This window comes from Ptiloglossa arizonensis, chromosome 13 (assembly GCF_051014685.1).
Source record: "Ptiloglossa arizonensis isolate GNS036 chromosome 13, iyPtiAriz1_principal, whole genome shotgun sequence".
In the NCBI taxonomy this organism is placed as follows: domain Eukaryota; kingdom Metazoa; phylum Arthropoda; class Insecta; order Hymenoptera; family Colletidae; genus Ptiloglossa; species Ptiloglossa arizonensis.
This window is the reverse complement of record NC_135060.1, coordinates 12,758,911-12,779,974: the sequence shown is the minus strand read 5'-3', so window position 1 is coordinate 12,779,974 and position 21,064 is coordinate 12,758,911. Positions and strand designations below refer to the sequence as shown.

The 21,064-nt window shown below is 42.8% G+C and overlaps 1 protein-coding gene across 1 annotated transcript in view; it reads left to right on the top strand.

The window, feature by feature from the left end:
• LOC143153934 (LON peptidase N-terminal domain and RING finger protein 3) overlaps positions 1–20,237 on the top strand; it is an 80,978-nt gene extending 60,741 nt beyond the window's left edge. Inside the window, exons 2-9 of the mRNA XM_076325592.1 lie at positions 269–387; positions 2,687–2,809; positions 7,862–8,056; positions 11,157–11,256; positions 11,928–12,127; positions 14,105–14,406; positions 16,637–16,844; positions 17,138–20,237. Of these exons, the coding sequence (XP_076181707.1) occupies positions 269–387; positions 2,687–2,809; positions 7,862–8,056; positions 11,157–11,256; positions 11,928–12,127; positions 14,105–14,406; positions 16,637–16,844; positions 17,138–17,500 (1,610 nt within the window). The 3' untranslated portion in view covers positions 17,501–20,237. The remainder of the gene's footprint in view (positions 1–268; positions 388–2,686; positions 2,810–7,861; positions 8,057–11,156; positions 11,257–11,927; positions 12,128–14,104; positions 14,407–16,636; positions 16,845–17,137) is intronic.
• The last annotated feature ends 827 nt before the right edge of the window (positions 20,238–21,064 follow it).

The window sequence follows — 21,064 nt, the reverse complement described above, 5'->3', positions numbered from 1 at the left end:
CGGGAACGAGTTTTTCATTGAGAAAATTCACTTCGAATTCTACTTTTTCGCAAAATGTTCGAGAAGTCTTGGAAATGCAGAATAATGTATCGACGCGTTTCTAGATCCTCCTCTGCGAGCTGACAATCCTTCCCTCGATTCGATCGTAGAGAGAGTAGGTTTTCGTTAAAACACGAGGGACGGGTTTCTTGCCAAGGAAACTCCCCCTCGTGTTCATCGGCGGCAAGTTTCTACAGATGCTTTACGACCGTGTTTTCTCCTGTTTCAGCGCCAAACAGCCCACTCCATCTTAGCAACAGGGCTCACGTCTTGCTCCTGCTGAATAGGCCTCAAGCCTCCCTCACGGATGCTGATCATGCGGTTAGAATGCGACCGGATTGGGGCAAGGTGAGGAACATCGTTTGTTGTGGTCATTTTTCCATTCAGAGACACCGAGCAACCGGTGATACGTGCAAAAATAACTTCTTACGTTTCTCCGTACGAGAGCTAACGGTTACCGATTTTTCAAACTAAACGAATCGAAGTGGTCCACAGAGTAATAGATAAATTGACAAACGAAACGTCCGATCGAACGTATTTTTAAAATACGAATTCGACGAGAGAATTGTTTACCTTTCGTTCCGCGGACGACTGCTTCGAATCGGTGAGGATTCATTAAAAGAGAGTAAACCGAAATTGACGTTCAGAAACGATCGTAAAATTCGAAATAATGTTCTTTTCATTCCCGTGCACTCTACTCGGCCGGAAAATAAATAGTCAGAAAGGGATAATAGGTCGCGAACGAATCATTTTCTCGGGAAAAATCTTTTTTCGAAACTCCGACGTCAATTAAATCGCGCGGTGTTGTGCACTTGGAAACAAAGCGGCATTCTCACCGCTCGGTCTTTCGTTCCCATCGTACGCGAACTTCACGAAGTTCTCCTATTTCCTTTGTAACGTTCTCTCTACACTTTGACGCTGGAAGTTCGAAATATAATTATCCTCGACGCGCGTTCTCCGCATTATGCCACGAACGAAACCCACTCAATTCGGTCCTGTCCATGGGTGGAACCACTTACGCGGTTTCGTCTCCTCTTGTGGGGTGTATTGTCTCTGTTCTATCGCGCGCGCGCACAACGCGTATCAGCTATACGGGACGATTCTGGAAACTAGGACAACCGATAGCCATTTTGGAACCGATAGCAAACAAAATATTTCAAAGAGACGAATGTTCCGCGATTTACCGACGAACACGGATCATCGAGTTCTCGGTCGATTCGACGAAAAGATATCGGGGATCGTTCCAACGAACCGAACCGCATTTTTAATCGCGTCCACATTACGGGCGTAACGAACCAAACGACTATTTACCATTCCGGATTGTTTAGAATGTTACGAACTGTGAGCGGGAAGTATCGCGAGGAGTCATCGCGCGCGAACCGTAAACGACTCCCGTTATTCGGTGGTTCGCGTAACAGTTCGAGGAAGATATTTTCTAGAAGACTATAACTGTGCAGTAGGTGCGATTGAATCTGTCGCACGAAAGCTACGGCACGGGAGGGTAGGTTTCTCCCACTTGGCACGTTCTTCGATCAGATGTCGAGCAACGTACTGCCCCTCTACCCTTAACCCAATCTTGGTCCAAACCCACCCACACCGCGAGGACGTGGTATCCCTAACCCAAATCTAAGGGCTAAACTTGACCTCTGACCCAGACCAAGCACCTTGTCGAGGAACGCGACGAACGAGTGGTTTTCTCCTCGTGCCACAGTGTTTATCAGATTCTGTTCAACCGAGTCTACGACAGTGTACTTACAAACAAGTGGCAAATGCTAAGCGTGTTTATCGATTTGAGCCTTAACGATAGTTTTGCTCGGAAAGCGCGACGACCGCTTTAACCCTCGATCCATTTTCTAGGTTATATTTCTCCCTTGATCACTCGTACGCAGTTCTTTGGTAATTGGTTAAACTTTTCGAAATCTCGGTAATCCCGACCGAGTTATTGCAAATGTACACCCATAGTTGTATCGTTCTCGAACGTTAACGGAGTGAAACGTGTCGCGCGTTTACAATTTGTTCAAAATATCGCAACTCTCATTATCGCATTTCTCGCTACTTAAGCGTCCAATATAGTATTTAAGTTTCTTTCGGGAAGTCTTCTAGAAACGATCGAGAAAAATTGTATGGAAGATTATTCGGAATACAAGTGAAACGAGACTCGTAAATGTACTGTAAGATAGTCGTTCGTGGCCGTGGTACACAAATTGACAATATTATGAATCGATGCGCGATAATATAATTCTTAATAATGTTGAACGGTATAGGCAGAGAAAGTCTCGTATGAATCATGGCTGATTTGCCCGATATCGAACGCGTTAAATCTCAATATTGGAAGAAATATTTCAACTCGGATACCGTAAATTTAATAATCGATCAATCGTAAGTTTCTCGCGTTTCTACGCCTATGCGAAATGGGAGGGTACGGTTGCACGGATTGTGCGTTTACACGTACACCGACGAGTATAAATTGAAAAACGGAGATAATTGTTTTGTCTTGAATACTGTATCGCGAAATTAAAATTTCAAATGTACGAGATACGTTTTCTTGTATAAAGTTGCGTAACGTTATCGCAAGATCCGTGCCGATTAATAACCGTTAGTAGTCGGAATCGATCCGGTGTTCTCATTATTGCGTGTTCATCGACAGGGTCATTACAGAAGAGGGGTGGCTTTGTCAGCACTGGGCAGACACGAAGAAGCACTCTTTGCCCTTTGCATCAGCGTGGCTATTGACATGAATCCTCAAGCTGTGCGTCACGAATTGATCAAGGTATGTTGACTTTTACGTAGACGTAAATGTTACGTTGTCCCATAGATAACGTTCACCTTTCGCGGTTTATCTCACGGCGGGAACGACGGGAATTCTACGAGCGGAACTTCGCTTTTAAACGAATATAGAACTACGGCTAATAGAACCGGACATTTACAAGCGAGATAGGTTTTAACCTCTTCACGGACGAATTATTTTGCACGAGGTAAACAACAATTATCGCGTTGCCGCGTTACACAATCGAGAAATTTCATTGTGAATATTTATTTAGAATTCGCAACGATCGCATTCGTGTTACGGTATTCGAAGTAACTTATAAATTTAAACTTACACGTACGCGCTGGTATGCTCGAGGAGGTTAATCCGAATTTATGCGACAGGCCGACTGGACTACGGATAATTTTCTTACTCGTGCGCGTTTAATCCCTTAACTGCGAAGCACGTCATATTTATCGCAATTAAGATCCAGGTTTCATTTTCCTATATATGCTTTCATTGTGAAAATTCTCTTCGTACAGAAATAAGTACGTGTCTCTCCGACCTACTTTGCATCGAAACGCGCCACCGAATCTTTCATCTATCGGGACTTGAACTTAAACCTTCGTTCTGTTTTGTTTTTCGCATAACTTTGAGGTTAGGTTTAAAAACAGTCTCTGAGTGTAACTCGCCTTTACGTAACTATGCAACGGCTTCCTGTTATGACACGTACGCCATTTTTGAAATTTGGGCAATAATTACGTTATATTGTAACAACAACAATAACAACAGCAGCAGCAGCAGCAACAACAATAACAACAATAACAATAATAATACAAATAATCATCATCATCGCGATAACAATAAATGGCATTGTCGTGAAATTATAATTTAATGCGAAACGTGTCGCACGAAGATAATTTGGTGTTTAAAGTTACACGAAGATAATGGTGAAACAAAATTGAGCATCCAAAATACGAACATATTCACGAATGTACAAGTATAACAAAATTCCACAAATGGTCAGTACCAAAATGACGCGGTCAACGGATTGAGAGCGACGAAAGTAGAAAGTATTCTTAAGAGTTTACACGATCTTGATGAATAAAAATGAAATGAAATATCGTGAAGACTGAATATCGGTAGTTGCATCACTTCGCGTCGGTTATTGTTTGAATGCGAATCATTCGTTGATTTTGATCGCTGATAAACGAGACAATTTTCATTCAACGATATACACCTTCGTGTTTACACGTGTCCAAATACAACGAATACAATAAATACAAATAAACGACTCGTTTCGCCCGAAGTACAAAAAATTGATAACAATTGAAGTTCGAGCTCCCGTTGAGCCATCTTTCGAATAATTCAACTCGTAAGGATATCTCAACGTTTCGGTTATACGTACACATACGGTATATCGCCAGAGAGAGAACCATTAACGTTCATTCTAATTTTGATATCGTGGCGAGCGTTCCACGAACAGAGAGCACGTAAACGAACGGTACAAGCGAACGAGCGAGAGAGAGATCAAGATATTGTACCAGAGTCACGAACGTACACAAAAGAAGTGGACGTCTGTGCACGACGGCATTTCCGGTACGGCTGCTAGTGGTATAGCTTAATGACTCGGTATGATAGTCGTCAGGTGAGTGACCCGTGCCGGGGCAATGATAACCGCTCGCAAGTAGGTATACTATTTGAAGAGAGTGTAACGTATTATTCGTTACGTGACGTACCTTCTCTCTCTCTCTCTCTCTCTCTCTCTCTCTCTCTCTCTCTCTCTCTCTCTCTCTTCCGCCCTCTCTCTTCGATTCGAGTTCTAGATCGTACGAAACCTCTGATTCTCGATTCGTTTCTACCTGTAAACGTCAATTATTACCACGGACATCGGAGAGAACGATAAACACGAGGGGAATACATTTTGTACTCGTTGCGTAATGCGATGCAAGGTATCGTCGATCGTAAGGAACCTGGCGTAATCTTACATCTCTCGTTAAAAAACTGCAAATTTTCGTAAAGACCGCATAAATATCTCGCGAGAAGAAATTTTCTTACAAGAAATCGGTTAAATGCATTCGGTGCAGTACGCGTGGATACGCATAAAGATCTTGCTAAGCGTTAATTCGGTATTCCAGCCGTTTCGAAACGATGAAACTGAAAAGGTTCGTTTCATCGAAGTGAATGAAGCGCTCGATCGTCGAATGAATTTCTTTTCTTTGGTCACGGTCTGTTTCCTTCCCTCGTAGAGGTAACGGACACGTACATAATTCGGGGTCGAACGTTCGAAGTTGGCAAATACGTGCATCGTAGATCGGTTTTCACCGTTGTGATCGAGTAAACGAATCTCACGAAGTTAGCACGAGCTTGGTACGAAGTACAAAGTTGAGCGTACATGTACAAGTATGACAAATTTCACGTTGCCTCGTCAATGTAACGATCTACGGCAGTGTCCAGCGCGTATGCGCATGCATCGCTTGCATCGGAGTCGCGTTTGATTAAAGAAAAAAACAAAAAAAAAACCAAAAAAGAAACTACCGAGTTGCGGTAGGAATCAAAGGGTTAATTAGATTCGATTAAATCCGATTCTACGAGAAAGACTCGCGACGATTCTAATAACTACGCTGCGCGGAGCTGGTGCGGTGGTTGTTCGTACGGGTTTTACGTTGGTTCGATTTGGCGAAAAAGCTGGTCGACGAGATCGTCGCGGGCTCGAATTACGAGGGCACGAGGAAACACGAAACGCGCGACACGGTAACTGTTTTCGTCGATCGACTTTTCACGGAAACCGATAGTCCGCGACTGTCTCGTAAATCGCAATTGAAGTCACTTTTTGCCCCGCTCGGCGCGCAAATAGTCAGGCGTTTCGTATTCCTCGACGTAGGCGGAAGATGAATGAGTTAAGTCGGGAACAAATATTCCGCGAATTGACTTTCATGAATAACACGGGGCGTTAGAGCGACCAGCGTCGACGACTCAATACCGTATTATATAATAAACCCGCGACGATTCCTACGAGCTCTCCTACGCGCGCGCACGGAGTAGAAGAAGAAGAAGAAGAAGAAGAAGAAGAAGAAGAAGAAGTAAAAGAAATAAAAAACGAACGCAGAATATCGATGGAGCGAAAAAAAAAAGGAAATTTATTTCCTTGCTGGCCTCTGTGCCGGCGTATCGATCGATGCGACGATCGTGCGTTCCAATAAGACTCCAGGTGAGTGACCCAAGGCTAGTCTACACTCGAGGCAAGGCCAGCGGTAATTACTCGCAACTCGATACGTTCGAGTCTTTAAATCGCGGGTATCGTTTTTCCATTCGTCGCGAGCGAGTCGTTACGGTTTCTGAGTTACGTCGTGTCGTTTCTCGATAGCGAGTCGCGTTCGAGAACGACGACAACTGCAACGACAACGACGACGACGACGACGACGACGAGAGCGAGAATATTGTCGCGAAGATGCGCTCTCGATTCAACGGGCCTACGTATCGCTCGATCGGAATTCGACGATCGAACGAACAAACACAGAGGTACACCGTGGAGACAAATTGAATTCCAAACGGTCATTATGTAACCGGAGAGCCGGCTGGAATCATTGACGCAAGCTGCACCGGTACTTATGTAAGATCGAGGCATCGTTCTTTTCGCGTAGCGTTCGTGCCGTAGGGCAAACAATGCGAAGCTCGTGGCCAGGGACTTTCTTTCGGTGAAAATGTTCCGGATGCGAACAGTCGGCAAGTTGCACAAGGTGACACGAAGGTTTACGAATTTTCAACGTTCTCGACTCTCGAGCAACGTACGCAAAGCTCTGCAAGGGGAATACTCCAACGATCGCGAACACGCGATCTGACGGAGAAAAAGAAACGTTTCTTTTCTTCGGTTCTTTCCCCGGCACGGTAGAAGCTACCAGCAACGATTACACCCGTTTCGAAATTACGTTTTTGCACGCTTGCGAAACATCGTCGAACATTTTCGTAAAGCGCGAGGCTTTCGATCGACTCGGAAGATATTCCGTACGATAAACGAACATCTGGCTTGTGCGACTCCAAACACGGTTTTATCTCGCGTTAAAGAAGCGAAAGAAATTTAATCGCATCTCGAGAGATCGTTCCGTCGAAGACCTCGGAACTTCGATCGATCGAGGGGGGAATATTTATCGGCAAAGAAGAAACGTTCGATTTTCGAATTTCGCGAACAACGCATCGTGTCGCGGGGGAGAAATTTACGAATATCTTATATTTCATTCACCGACGAGGAAGAATGTTTATCAACCTTCTGCGTTAACAAACGCGAGATTTCCAAGATTTGTTTATATTTATCTAAATTGTGCGACTGTACGTATTTTTTACGCACGGTCTACTCAAAACTTGAACAGAAATCGTTAGAAGCTGTTTGCTCGCTTTGGATCGGTTAGTCACGGACTTGTACCAATGAATTTCCAACGCGAGAGGTTAACGAACATTGTTTCCTTTCGTTGTTCCGTCCCTAACCGTACAATTCCCATTGTTCTTTCGCGAAGTTACCGAACGATTCTCCACACCACTTACCGCGAATACGAAAATCGAATATACCGTGGCGCACCGGTACGTTTAGCGGTAATTCGTATAAATTCGCATCGCGGAGTTCTCGCGTCGACATAAGGAAACAATTCGCGTCGTTTCGTACGAAATTCTCCGTTTCTTTCGTGCTCGTTACATATGTAACACCCTCGAGAAACATTCGCAATCTCGCGATCCGAACGCACGAAACGGGGGACGGTTGGGAACGACGTCCACTTTGCCTACGTGATTCGCGGCGCAGAATCGAATTACATTTCGAATGTACGCAACGTTGCAATTACACCGCGCGCAGTCGTAATTTTTTCACCGCGCGACAAAGCGAACGTAAATCACACTTACGAGGGTTTACGGGCCTTATTTACATCGAGTATCACCGACTGACAAAGAAACGACGACAGCGTTATGGTGCGCGCGTACGGGCCACACGTACACGCGAATCCTCGCCGACGCGACGAACGAAGGAGCGGCTTTCACCCGCGTGGTCGCATTAGAATTACAAAAGGTATCGTTTCGTATTGTCTCCAGGTGCTGTACAAAGTGCTGTCGGCCGGTCATCGTCGTTACAACGTGCCATCCCGCGCGCCTTACAATTTGACGGAGGGCGCGTCCCGCACGAGGAGTCGTCATCAGCTGATGAATCCCAAGAGGAATCGTCGAGCGATCCTGAACGGTTCCGACTACGAAGACAATAGCAGCGGCGGCGAGGAGGAGTTCGCGCAGGTACGAATTTCACCTTACGAAGCGTAGGAGACCCTCGTACGAACGATCTTCACAATTATCAACTAGCGAACGAACCGTTCGAAAGGAATCTTATTCGACACCTCTCCCCCGAAAATTTATCATTTTCATCGTAAACTTTACCTTGTACCGTTTTCTACAAACTCGGTCCATTGATTACATTTTCCGAAATCCTATAGGAATTCGTGTTCCTTTGGTAAATCACCTACAAACGCCTCTTTTCGTCGATACATGTACGGGGAAAAGTGTCGGTTGAGCAAAGATGCGTTTCCTTTAGATATAGATGTATTATTTCTCGAATAACGTGTAAAAGCGGCTGAAGGTGATTCTTTATGAAAAAAAAAGAAAAATAGAAAGAATAACATTTTTTCCATTTCGATTTTGTTATCGAGATATTCAAGTGGAAGATTCACTTCGTGTTGGAACTTTGTTGGCGCACAGGACCACAATCTCGTCGCTGTGGCTGAAAGGAACCATTTTCCAAGAAACTTCTTTCTATTCTTTGTATTGTTCTTCGATCAGGAACCCTCCGATTAGGATTATAGCTCTCTGTAATACCGAACTGTAGGGATCAATTTCCGTTACAGACTCCCAAAGCTCGGATCGTATCAACGTATTCTCGATTCGTACAAGTCATTGCGATGAACCATCGAAAACTGATTATCTGCGACGTATCAATGATTCTAGAAGCATACCAACGGTCGTGAAACATTGTTTACAAACCGACACTATACATCGGCGGATGAATCGTATCGTAGTCATAAGTGCGAATAACACGTAAATTTTCAACCTTGACTGTCTCGAAAACGAAGTCGATTCGACTGAAGTAGTGCACCGATCTGATGCGATAATTTATCTTGCGTGCCGGGAGTTTAGTGCTTTTGTAACAATGAAACGATATCTTTTATAGTAACGCTTAAAGAAACAAGAAGCGATCGTCGAGTTAACTCGTACGATTCTTAATAAATATTATGTTTCGTATAGTGGAATAAACGACGATCAGAAAAGTCTTATACGCGAAGATTCGTGTCTCGGTAACCGATACGAGTCGGAAATACGTTTGTGCAACATTTTTCATTGGTAATCAATATTTCCTTCCTAAACACGCTACACTCGTCGATAATCTAGCAGCTACGTAGCTGAATATAAAATCGCGATAATTGAACGTGCACGCTGGTCATCAAGAAGACGATACTTTTCGGAAACTTTACACACCAGATATTCGATTCTTAAGAAGGCGCATCTTGTGTATAAATTTCTGCCACGTGTACTTACGTCGCTGTATCCCGTACAAAAAAAATTCTGTTCAATGAAACTAGAGCCCTCTGTCGATGAATATACTCTCGTCTTTAAATCCAACTTGTTCTTAACGAGCTAAAGTCGTAACAAATTCAATTGGTGGCTCGAGGTCGTTTCTTCCACAGTGAATCATATTAAACGCAACTGTTACCGTTACGTGTTACCGTATACAAAATGGTGGGGTAAATCCCCAGTCACCTTGAACGGCCAATTGATCTTGATTCGACCAAAGTCAGTTTTCGTCTAGCCGCGAGTATCGGGCACTCGCGTTCGCGCTTCTTGATAATAGAATCGATAACCGATTGTTTTCAAATTGCCAGCATCGTTCAGGTGTAGTTCCATGCTGACGTCAACGATCCGATTGAATCGTTCCGTTTTTTGTTTCACGGTGGAACGAATAACGTTGCGGTATAGAGAATAGTAACTCTCGTTGAAAGAGAGGAACAATAAATCCGTTACGTTACCAACATAAGAAACAGAGTCGCAGTATGTTGATTTGGAGAACAATAATCTTGCGTAACTAGTTTTTTACTTAAATTCTGAGTAAACGTAACAGTATTTGCAAATACTGTTTATTAAATATATATATATATATATATATATCTGTGAAACAGATTCATGTTCTCATTTAAATAAATTAGTCGGAAAACGAGAATTTCAGGTTTTATTTTTTCTCAAAGGCGACTTTAACGTCTGGTTGGCATTATTCGCGCGTTAGTCGCATATAACTGCAGCGCCGGTACGTTTGCGTATAATTATCGCCTAGAGTTAATTGGAAACGAGTAACCGAAACACGTAAACGAAAACAAGTCGCCGAAGATAATGGAAGAAAGAAAATGGAACGATCGACCGGTACTCTATCTGTGAAAGCTACAATTAACCTACAATTTTCTTCCCTCGATTGCGCGCGCTTTCGTTATTACGTTGGCCGCGGCTCATTAAATTATAACCAACGCAACGACGGTAATTAGCGTTCTAATCTTGTTCTCGATTACACCTTGTTTATCTCGATTAATCGTTTTGTTTGCTACGAAGAGATCAGTGCACCTGTTCGTTAGAGATTCCATTGTTACGACGCGAGACTTCTTGCCACGGAATGCGCGTAATTAACAATCAATTTGCAATTATTGTAGACCGACGGGGCAATATGGGTATCGTGGTGGTAATAAGCGTTCGCGCAACTGAAACTTATATAAACTCGACGTTTCAATCACCATCGATCTCGTTGCCGGGATAAGCCGCTGGTGTTCGGTAACCAGTAATCGGTCGCCACGTTTAATTACAAATCCCCTCGTTAATAAGGTTTCAAATTCTCTTGGTTTTTGTTGTCGACAAGGCAGTGTCGCACTCGAATGAAGCTGTTTCGTGTTCGACGGAACAGGTAAACAAGGAACGTGGAACGAAGAGATCGAGTAAACACGATATCGGTTCTCGGTTCTCGGTTCTCGGTTCTCGGTTCTCGGTATGGAAGCAGACAAGTCGCTTGTAAAATTTCTCGTACAAAAGTTTTCGAAGCGAGTATTTGTAAACAGAGCAGAGAGTCTTCCGATCGGACGTAAACGGTATCGATAGTTACGATAAAAAGCAAAATGTCGAGAAATTAGGTTCCGAACAGATTCCTGTGTTGCGTAACGGTCCGTTAAATCTTACACAATCGAGCGGCGTCTGGTTGCAAATAAAGATGAATTGTATTTCAAAGAAAAGGAGCTGTAATCGTGTCAATCCTAATAATTCGAGATTAAAGTTCGCGCTTAATCCAATTATGCTTGTTGATTCATTGCAGACTGTTAGCAGGAGACTCCTGTCAAACGCAGCACCACAGAACAACACCAAGCTCCAGGCTACTCTGGATCGAGTGTACCAAGACATAGAGAAATTAAAAAGTAAGTTGTACCGACTGTATCTTCGTAGTTAATTTGCACGATACGGAAGAGTACGGAATCTCTAAATTCCAAGAATCGGAGAATCGAATGCCATTAACGCAACTTCAACGTGACGTGACTTAAATACACTACACTCGATGAATAATTTCCCAAATATTCGTATTGTTTAATTAGTCGACGAATTCTCTAAAACTCGCTTCGATCGCTGATAGCGTACATACGTATTCGAACGAGATACTAGGATTTATCGAAAGTACTTCGTAGGCTTCGAATTGACCGAATTGTTGACCGTTTAATGAAATTTACTTTTATCGTGAGAAATGAATTAGTTTAAAATGAGTTTTATTTAACATTTCGTATTGATAACCAGAATCGGTGCCGTTGAAAAACAGGTCGTCGATCGCGCGTCGTTCGAAAGCAAAGATTTATTTAACGCAGGAACAAAACGAAAAGACACGAGACGATATTTATTATTACGGTGTTTCATTTTTTCTTCAATTCGATTTAAAAACAGCCAATCTGTATCGGTAGCTAGGGTAAAATTCCAGTGGTGGTCTATTAGGTTTCCACATACCTACTTAAAGGATAATTCATCCGTCGATTTATCGTTTCGTCTCGAACTCGATCGACTCTGTGCACACTACAGCCGATAAAAATCGTGATATTTCCAGGACTCGAAGCGAGACCAGCCGAGATTCTCTTACCGCCCCTTTCCGGTGGCACGGCCGGCGAGTTGGATTGCATCCTGTGTTGTCGACTCTTATGGAAACCCGTAACGACGCCGTGTGGGCACACGTATTGCTGGATGTGTTTGGATCGTTGTCTGGACTACTCCTCGGCTTGTCCTTTATGCGTCACGTCTCTCGCCGACGTAAGTAGCGTTTCCTTCTACAGGTTACAGTCGCGCGGCATATTAAATTTAAGTAGAAAGAATCGCCCAAGATTCTTCGTAAACGATTCGCCAAAGCTCGTTTGAGATGTCTGGATCGTAAGTCGTGTACTTTTGGAGAAATTTGCGAGAAAGTTATCTAAAGGGGCAAGGATGCACCGATTAGTATCGCGAGATAGCTGGAGCGCAAATCGAAACGTTACCGAATATTCTTTCGGAGAAACATAATTTACGTTCGAAATATCGGCAGAGGAAACATCGGGCCGAGAAGGAGGCGATAATTTGTGTAAAAATAAATGGAAAATTTGGGACAAAGTTGTTTCGTGGCTTCGTTTTCGAGAGACCCAATTTTTAGAATACGTATAATTTGATCAATTCAACCGACGAGAATATTTTTACGAGTTCCGACAAGTAGGTACGGATTACAAGTTTCGTGCAGTTCTTCCGTTTTCCCGCTAAAATATTTCACGGACGGAAAATATTGTTCCGCGATGCACGAAATAATGATTTCGCGTCACAATTTCACCGTTTCTCTTCCCTCGTATCATTTGTTTCGGCTCTCTGTGGTCGTTTTTCGCACGTTCGCGTTCGCTGTATCGTTTTCTCGGTTGACGGATTCTCCGGATTTTCCACGTCAATTTCCTCCGTTCCGTAAACTCGACTCGTTAGTCACGATCCGTTAATCCCGAACGACGTTCCGTGGAACACGATAACCCCCACGGAACGTCGAACAACACCTGTCCGTAAATGAGACATAATACTTCCTAGCGGTTAACGATGTTGCAGATTGTTTGCGGTGACCAGGGCCGTCGAACAGCAGCTTCCGCGTTCGTGGCGTCGTTACCAATTGTCTCCGCAGGCATCATCGTTAACGACGTAAAAGAAATTTTGCGCCGCGCAATCTTACGTCTCTCCGTATACTCTTCCCTTTGAGCTACGTTGCGTTATTACGCATCGTGTCCATTATTTACGTTTAGTTTGTTCCTATTCACGTCCTCTTCTTTACGCTCGCGTATCTTCGTAATTGCGTTTAATTCGATAACGATTATTGCATTTGAAACGCGAGACGATACATTCGATTGGTTCGTGAAGACATTTATTATATTTTGGAGTCGATCGATACAAGGAATTGGAATAATGGTAAAATGTTGTTGATTCTATTTCGAAGCTAAACGTAAGTTCGAAACGAGTCGTGCCGTGCCATTTGTGAAATACCATTTCTTTGAGTTCACGTATCGCGAAACGTACTCTTCGGTTTCGTTTTCCCGCCTATAGCTGACGGGTAGAATTTACGGAAAACACGGAGCAACAAAACGGACAATCTACGAACGAAAGTTCAATTACTTGGATCTTCTACGAAGCAGATACCCTCTGGTACCCGTACGAGTAATTTATCGGAATCTTTTCTGTTTTCCACTTCAGAGATACGTTGCTTCGTTCGAGATGGAATTCACTATTCGCGGCGAACGCGCGACGAGAATTTCCTAAACGTTCCCATTTATCCTTCGATATCACTTCGAAATACAAACGACCGCTATCGCCACGTAAATTGGATTGAAAATATTAAGCACTAACCTTACACGTATACGCTGCGCATCGATCCTATCGCTTAGATAACACTGTAAACAGTAACGACAACACGAACGTTAACGCCATCGGCGATTTTCGCATAATTCGTAGATACAGCGAGCGCGAAACGTATCTACGCAACAACATCAACACCCGTGCAATCTACATTGCTAATCCAAAGTCTACCGCGCACTGCGTACAACGTTCCAGCTGAAAGGTTCGATTCATGATTAATGTCGGTCTTCGGGGTACCCGGCCTCGAAAGCACCTGTCAAAGGGGAACTCGGAGGATCGAGGTTCATAAAAAAGTCACGAAATCTTCCCGTTGAAGGCCTCGCTTGAAAAGGACGAAGCTTCTGGTCGACTTACCGAAGTGTTCTTTGCTCGCAGTACTTGGCCAGCAGCCAGAAGACGGTGACGGACTTTGTGGAGAGGGCTCTGAAGACCGTAGCCCCAGCGGAATACGCCTCGAGGGCGGCCAGCCACCGATTAGAACTTGTCCAGGGACTCGGTCTTCTGGGCAGCGAACAAATAGCAGTGTTCGTTTGCACCACAGCGTTTCCGTGCGTCGCCTGTCCTCTATTCGTCTACGAACCTAGATACAGGCTGATGGTCAGAAGATGCGTCGAGAGCGGTGTTCGTCAATTTGGCATCGCGGCGTGTCTTAACAGAGAAGCGACAGGCGCTAAGAGGTAATTAATCGGTATCTGCTTGCTTCGAAATATCATTAACGCGTTAAACGCCACGCCAGTTTCTTATAGGTGTCCCCGATACTTGTTCGAACCGTGGTGTAAAAAGTTGGAATATTCGATAATTTGTCAATGTACCTGTTCTTTCATGGTATTACTAACCAGAGTAATGCTGTTTAAAAGTTTACTAGTATTAGAGCTCGTGTCTTGCATGGCGTGCACTATGGCGTGTAACGTGTTAATCGGTATGTCTAGTTCGGAGTCCCAAATATCGAACGATGTTCGAGACCTTTTTGTTTTTTGGCACAAATAAACGATTTGTGAAGAATTTTTGTAAGAATCAAAAAGTTTCTCGTTGCGCACACACGTGACTGTCGTTCGAATTTAAATGAATAAAAAAACTTGAACGTTGAAAGAACGATAGCATCTTAAAAGAAACATTTAGCGTTTTTCGGTAAATTTCGGAGCTCCCGCGAGCGATAGAGAGACAAATTTTATAGATAACGCGTTGATTTTGTTTTCAACGATGGAGGAACGTTCGCTTTGTATCTGTGTCAAGTTTCAAGTCAATCGGTCCATCGATTTCCGAAATATCGCGTCGATCGGCTTGAAAGAAAACAAGTTTAAAGCTTGGAAGTGAACGAAATTGGAATTCAGTCTAAGGACATTGTTCAGTTTTCAAATTCCATCGTATTTGTTTTGGTATGTTGCTTTCGAGATTCGAATCTTAAAGAAAATATTTAAAAAAATTTGGTTTTCATTATACCAAACTGGACAGACCCCTTAATTGGACAACGCGTTGGAAAAGTTACTTTGAGGAACATTCGCGTATTATTAAGTGTTCCACTGGGTAATTGTGAAAACTGGAACTCTAACAACGAGTAAAATTAGAGAAAATTTCTCGAGGAAACAATCGAACAGAATTATCTTTCTGTAACGCAATTTCTCTATATTCGCTTATTGTTTGCAGAGAACTATAGTTCGTCCCAGTTTCTAGAATTACCCTTATAGATTCCAGACCATCGAGGAGCATTCTCATTAGCGAGCATTCAGTTCTAGATCGTAGCGAATAATATATCATGATTATAGAGGGTGCTTCATAAAACGTGGGTACTCGCGAAGGACCATTGGAGAACGATAGAAAAAAATATACGTGAACATCGATCCTATTTGATTCCGAGTCCGAGTCGTACTTCTCTTTTCGAGTTTGAATAATTCTGATTATAAACCGAGTCGATGTAAAAGTATTTCGCGCATCGATACGTATTACGGAATTCTTAAAAATTGTAAGAAGATCTCCGTAACGACGAATCGCGAAGAACCAAACGAAAAGTATTTCCACTTGTTAAAATAAACTGCAATTTGTGTTTTCTTCGAAAGTTTATTTTCGAAAATAGAGGTGTCGAAAGAAACTAATCGAGCACAATTAGAGTCTTGCTAAGATATCGACTCGTAGTTTAAACTATAGAAAATCTTTCTCAATTGCGAAACAAAATTGATCTGTTTTAACAAACCACGTTAGCAACATGTGCTACTCGGATCGGTACTGTTAAGCTCTACGTAACATAGGAGAACATACTTTGAACTAAAAAAAAAGTTGTGGATTAGATTACATTCTCTTGAACTACATAAGACTGTCGCTATTTATGCACTACGTATCGATGTCTGTTAAACCGAGATCTTATAAGGGACAATGACAACTCGATGATCGAAATCTCGTTTCTTCTCTTCATTCGTTGATAGAACAATCGGAACTAATTATGAATGCAAAATTATCCATTCCAATTAACACTTTTAGAAAAAAGTTGAAAGAACATTCTCTGTCGCAACATTTGTTTCCGTAAATTTGTTCGTTCGGTGAATTTTTAGAAAGTGATATCGAACATCAATTTCTTCTACCGCGTATTTCGTACAGTTGTCAAGTTCTGGGAATCCGATTTATCAGAGGCAAAGCTTTTATCGAACGAACGAGCGTTTCCTTCGATTGAACGTTAACTTTGAACGAGAAATAAAATCTTCTACGATATTCCATAGAATTTAACAAAAGTGTTACTTCTTATCTTATTCGTTATTCGATCTAACATAGCGATCGGTGTTTAACGCTCTCTTGTAAACCTAAAGAAAACCTCTTGTAAAACCTGTTTACCAGATAGAACGTCGTTCGATTTTAATGAAACGTAGTTTCGAAATTAAATCCAACGTTATAATATTATAACATCTGCGAACCTTTTAGATACGCGGAATACGGCACCATGCTCGAGATTCGAGACAGAGTTCTATTGAAAGACGGTTGCAGTATTCTCAGCACCGTCGGTGGAAGAAGATTCAGGGTCCTCTCTGGGGGAGAAAGGGATGGCTATGACACGGCTCAAGTGGAATTCCTGAGGGACGCTATGGTACAGGAAGACCAACTGTTGAACCTCCTAGAGTTACACGACAAGGTACGAAACCTGCGTTTAAGCGCATTATACCGTAATCGATAATAAATTGCCGCACGAAACTATTCGTTTACGTCCTAACCACGTTTGCAAGAGTGTCCCAGCCGGTTTCCAATTTCGAGTCTTCGAATTCAGAAAGCTCGACACGTACGAGAAACGTAACGTGTCGTTTTCAGCCAGTTTCGAGGTTCAAATTGATACACGGTACACGGTGTCACCTGGCAATACTCTTTCCCTTCGACGACCTAATAAATACACCGAACGATGGAAAATGATGAAAAGAATGGTCTTTCCAGGTACGAGCGAAAGGGAGAAGATGGTGGGACACTGTGCCATCGTCTCAGCAGTCCGAAATACAACGAGTATTCGGTCGAATGCCAGATACAGAGGAGGATTGGCCACGTCTCCCGGACGGACCGTCATGGACGTGGTGGTTGTTGGCCATTCTACCTCTGGGTCCTCAGCTGCAAGTGGGTATCCTAGGCACCACGAGCCTGGAGAAGAGATTGAGGGCAATCGAGAAGACTCTCGATCACATGGAGCAAAGGCAGCTGACGGTGGCACCAGCGCCATCGGAAGAAACGACCACCTCTTCGAGCATATGCCGCGACGGTGGTGGCATCACGGAGACGACGGTTTCCGTCGTTCAACAGTCGTAAGCGGAGACTCTCGCGTAGAGGAGTAGGTCCCTCGCGGGACGAATCGTTTAGACCCTTAGACCGCGGAGAACAAAAGGGATTCGACTTTCACTCGATGTACAAAGTACTTGCGGAGTAGGTTATCGAAGATTGCCACTTTTTACTTGATATATTTAATATCCGAGAGCGGGACGAGGGAGACCTCGCGACTCGATCGGCCGGGTTTTCCTGCGTACGTCGACTCCCGGTTTTTCTTCTTATACTTAACCCCGTTAATTACGTTTTAACTCGAGTACCCTCTCAGTTGGTACTCGTTAAACTTACGCGTCCGAGCGCCTTATCGACGGAACGATACGCAGTTAGCAAAGACAGGACGAGGTTAACGCGGTTCACCGGGTACACCGGTGACCTGCCTCGTCCGAAAGGTCGAATTTTCCAGGTGGAAGCAGCGACCGTTGAAAAATCGAACATCGATTCCAACGTTTCGGTTAACCGACATTGGGGCCCTCGAGTAATCGTAAGCGTACTCGCAGTCGATAGTCGAAAAGAACGATCCCGTGTAGTATACACGGGAGTGTAGCGCTGCGAGGGGTCTGAGAAAAAACGAAACATTTTCAGATTCGCGCGTATTCTTGGATCTCGAACGGAGAGTAGCACCTGAAGGTAACAACGAATGCTTCCCGACTCCTGGTGTGCGTGTTCTTGCGCCAAGTCCAGTGAACGACGCGTTAACACGTTCACTGTCCCCGTTCACTGACAGTTCTCAATCAGAAGCTCCCGACCTGTCCGTACATCGGGACAGTTTTTACTCGAGAGCCTTATCGCTTCCCGGGACGCGTGAGTGACGCCCAATTTCTGCTCATCGGGACAGTGAACGCGTTAAGGGGTCTCGATTCAACGAGGATCGATGGACGACTCTTCGAATACGTCTCGTGAGATCGCATACGTTGCGAAAGTAGTCGAAATTCCGACCGATAGGGCCCGTATTCCTTCCAGGATCGTCGCTCTTCGACCATCGATCGCAGCTTCGATGACGGGCCATCGGTTTTCAACGGGGCGCGCCTCGCGCCTGGAAATCTCGACCGGTGATAGGAATATTAGCGCGAGAGCCTGAAAATCTTAGATAACCATTGATTATTCGACCAAAGCAGGCGATCCAGAAAGTCACATATCCGAGACGTAGGATATCGTTTACCTCGGTAAGGCGTCACGGTCCTCTTTGCGCTGTTGCAATACGCAAATCTGTTCTTCCAGAATATTCTATATACATATATCTATATGTATACACACACATTTATGTATACACGTACACGAGCATACATATACGTTGCAATCAGAGGTACGCGCGTCGTCTTTACGCTTACGTTGAGATCGTACCCGACTCGAAACTTTTTACCTTGTAACGAATCACGTGAATTATATACTCATAACGATGGTACAACGGCGAGGATAATGTATTTATTGTGGGTGTGCTGAGTACAAAACGTTTACCGGACCCGTACGAAAGATGAGAGAGTTAGTTTTGTTTTAGCTCCGGCGTGTTCCCCGAGACGCGAGAGAATACGGACCCTTCCAAAACTAGCGAAAAGATCTTTTCGGTCCCTGTTTCGGACTCGTAGATTCGTTTCTTCCGAGTTTCAAATCATCGTACATTTGTCACGTTCTCGTCCGTGAAATACCCTTTTAATTTTCGTTTCGACGACACCGAATGTTATCAACGAAAATCAGGAACGTGGAGATACTTTTTTCGCGCATATAGCACGTTTCGCGAGGATCTCTTGAGTTTGAAATCCGTTAGGGTTCTTTCGCGCGTCTCGTATGCTGACAATCGCTGACATTAGGTCGATAAACGTGGCGATTGAGTACCTACGACATGTTAATTCATGTAAAGGAGAATTTTTGGGAAGAACGTTCATTTTTCCGCTCAGCTTCTCACAGTCGGCCATATTTGTTGGGAAGAAGTTTACTACAACGACCAGTACGTGTGGCAATGCGCTCTTGAAGTGGCACGAAACTCAATTTTTTATACTGTCTGGCCTGTATTCAGAACGCTCTAGTAGAACGAACTATACTCCTTTACTTTTCCTAACGATACGTGTATAATACATTAATCGATTCAACATTCTCTTCCCAGAATCGATCACAAGTATTCAATTATCGATGTTTAGCACGATTATGAAATTCGTTAAAAATTCCAAGATTTTAAGACGATTCGTTCAATTGTACAAACAATCGCCAAATAAGAACATTCGTAATAAAAATTAGAAATAAAACGTTAATGAATGTATTGTTCGCATCGGTTGAATTCAATGCGCTTTCGAATGAAATTGCGCTGTTATCGAACGGCCGAGATTAATTTCTCCTATCGCGAAAATATTTGAGAAACAAAGGCGTATCGTTTAGTGATAATACAGTGTTATGAATACGAGCCTTTAAGTTTATTCCGTCGCTCATAAGACTTTTTCGACTACGGTAGCATATAGTAATTTATTTTCATGCGGTTTTTTAATGTCATTCAAGACATAGCGATCGTCCGAAAAGTTAGGAACGTCATATCAATCATGCAATCAAACATACACAAAGGAAAAAAAGCGTATGCGCCTGTTGTCATGATTATTAATCATTAATATTGTTATTATTACTACTACGATTAAGAAGAGTACTATTACTATAAAGTGAGTACTGTCTACACCACTATTAGCTTTTAGCATCGTCGATATTCTATATTATTGAACGAATAACGACAATGATTAACGAATTGGCATTATTCGAATATATATATATACATATACATATATATATATATATATATATATATATATATATATATATATATATATATATGTATGTATGTATGTATATATATGTATATTTCCGATTCTCGAAAGTGTGTAGAGTAAAAAGGAGGAAAGAAAACACTTTTTTTCATCGCGTTTTCTAATCGATACAATGAGCACTTGTCTTCGTCTTCGAGGAAATCGAACGATGAACGGTGTCCTCTGACTTAGATTTATATTCTCTTCTCTAGACTTTTACGAAGTTGTGAATCATGCATTGTGATATTACTGTATAGCCTACCTATTGTATATTGTTATAACATACATTACAAAATAGTATGTAATGTCACACAACTTTCCATTTTTACTTCAACATTTCTATATTTATCTTCATCTCTTCATATGGAATTATTGTAATAAAATATCACGAAATCGAACACGTCCCGCTTTTTATTCAATTCAACTCGACCTCGCTCGCTCAATTATATCATAGCATTGTCTTGCCTCTTTCCATAAATAATGAATTACGATCTACTAATTTTTTCCTTTTTAACGAATACAAAAGAAATGTTCGAATAAGAGCAAAGATTCCCCTCGAGTTTTAAATTGTGTAAAGTTTCGAACGATTGCGACACACTTGTCGATCAAAAACTACTCGAAACGATATTTAACGTTTAGACCAGTATAATGCATTTCAAATGATAAATCGCAAAAACACTAAAAGCAATCGCGACCGGTGCTTGTCAATTGCAACGCTATTCTCCGAGTAAACGTGAACGATAATCGTAATTGACAATACTGATTTTAA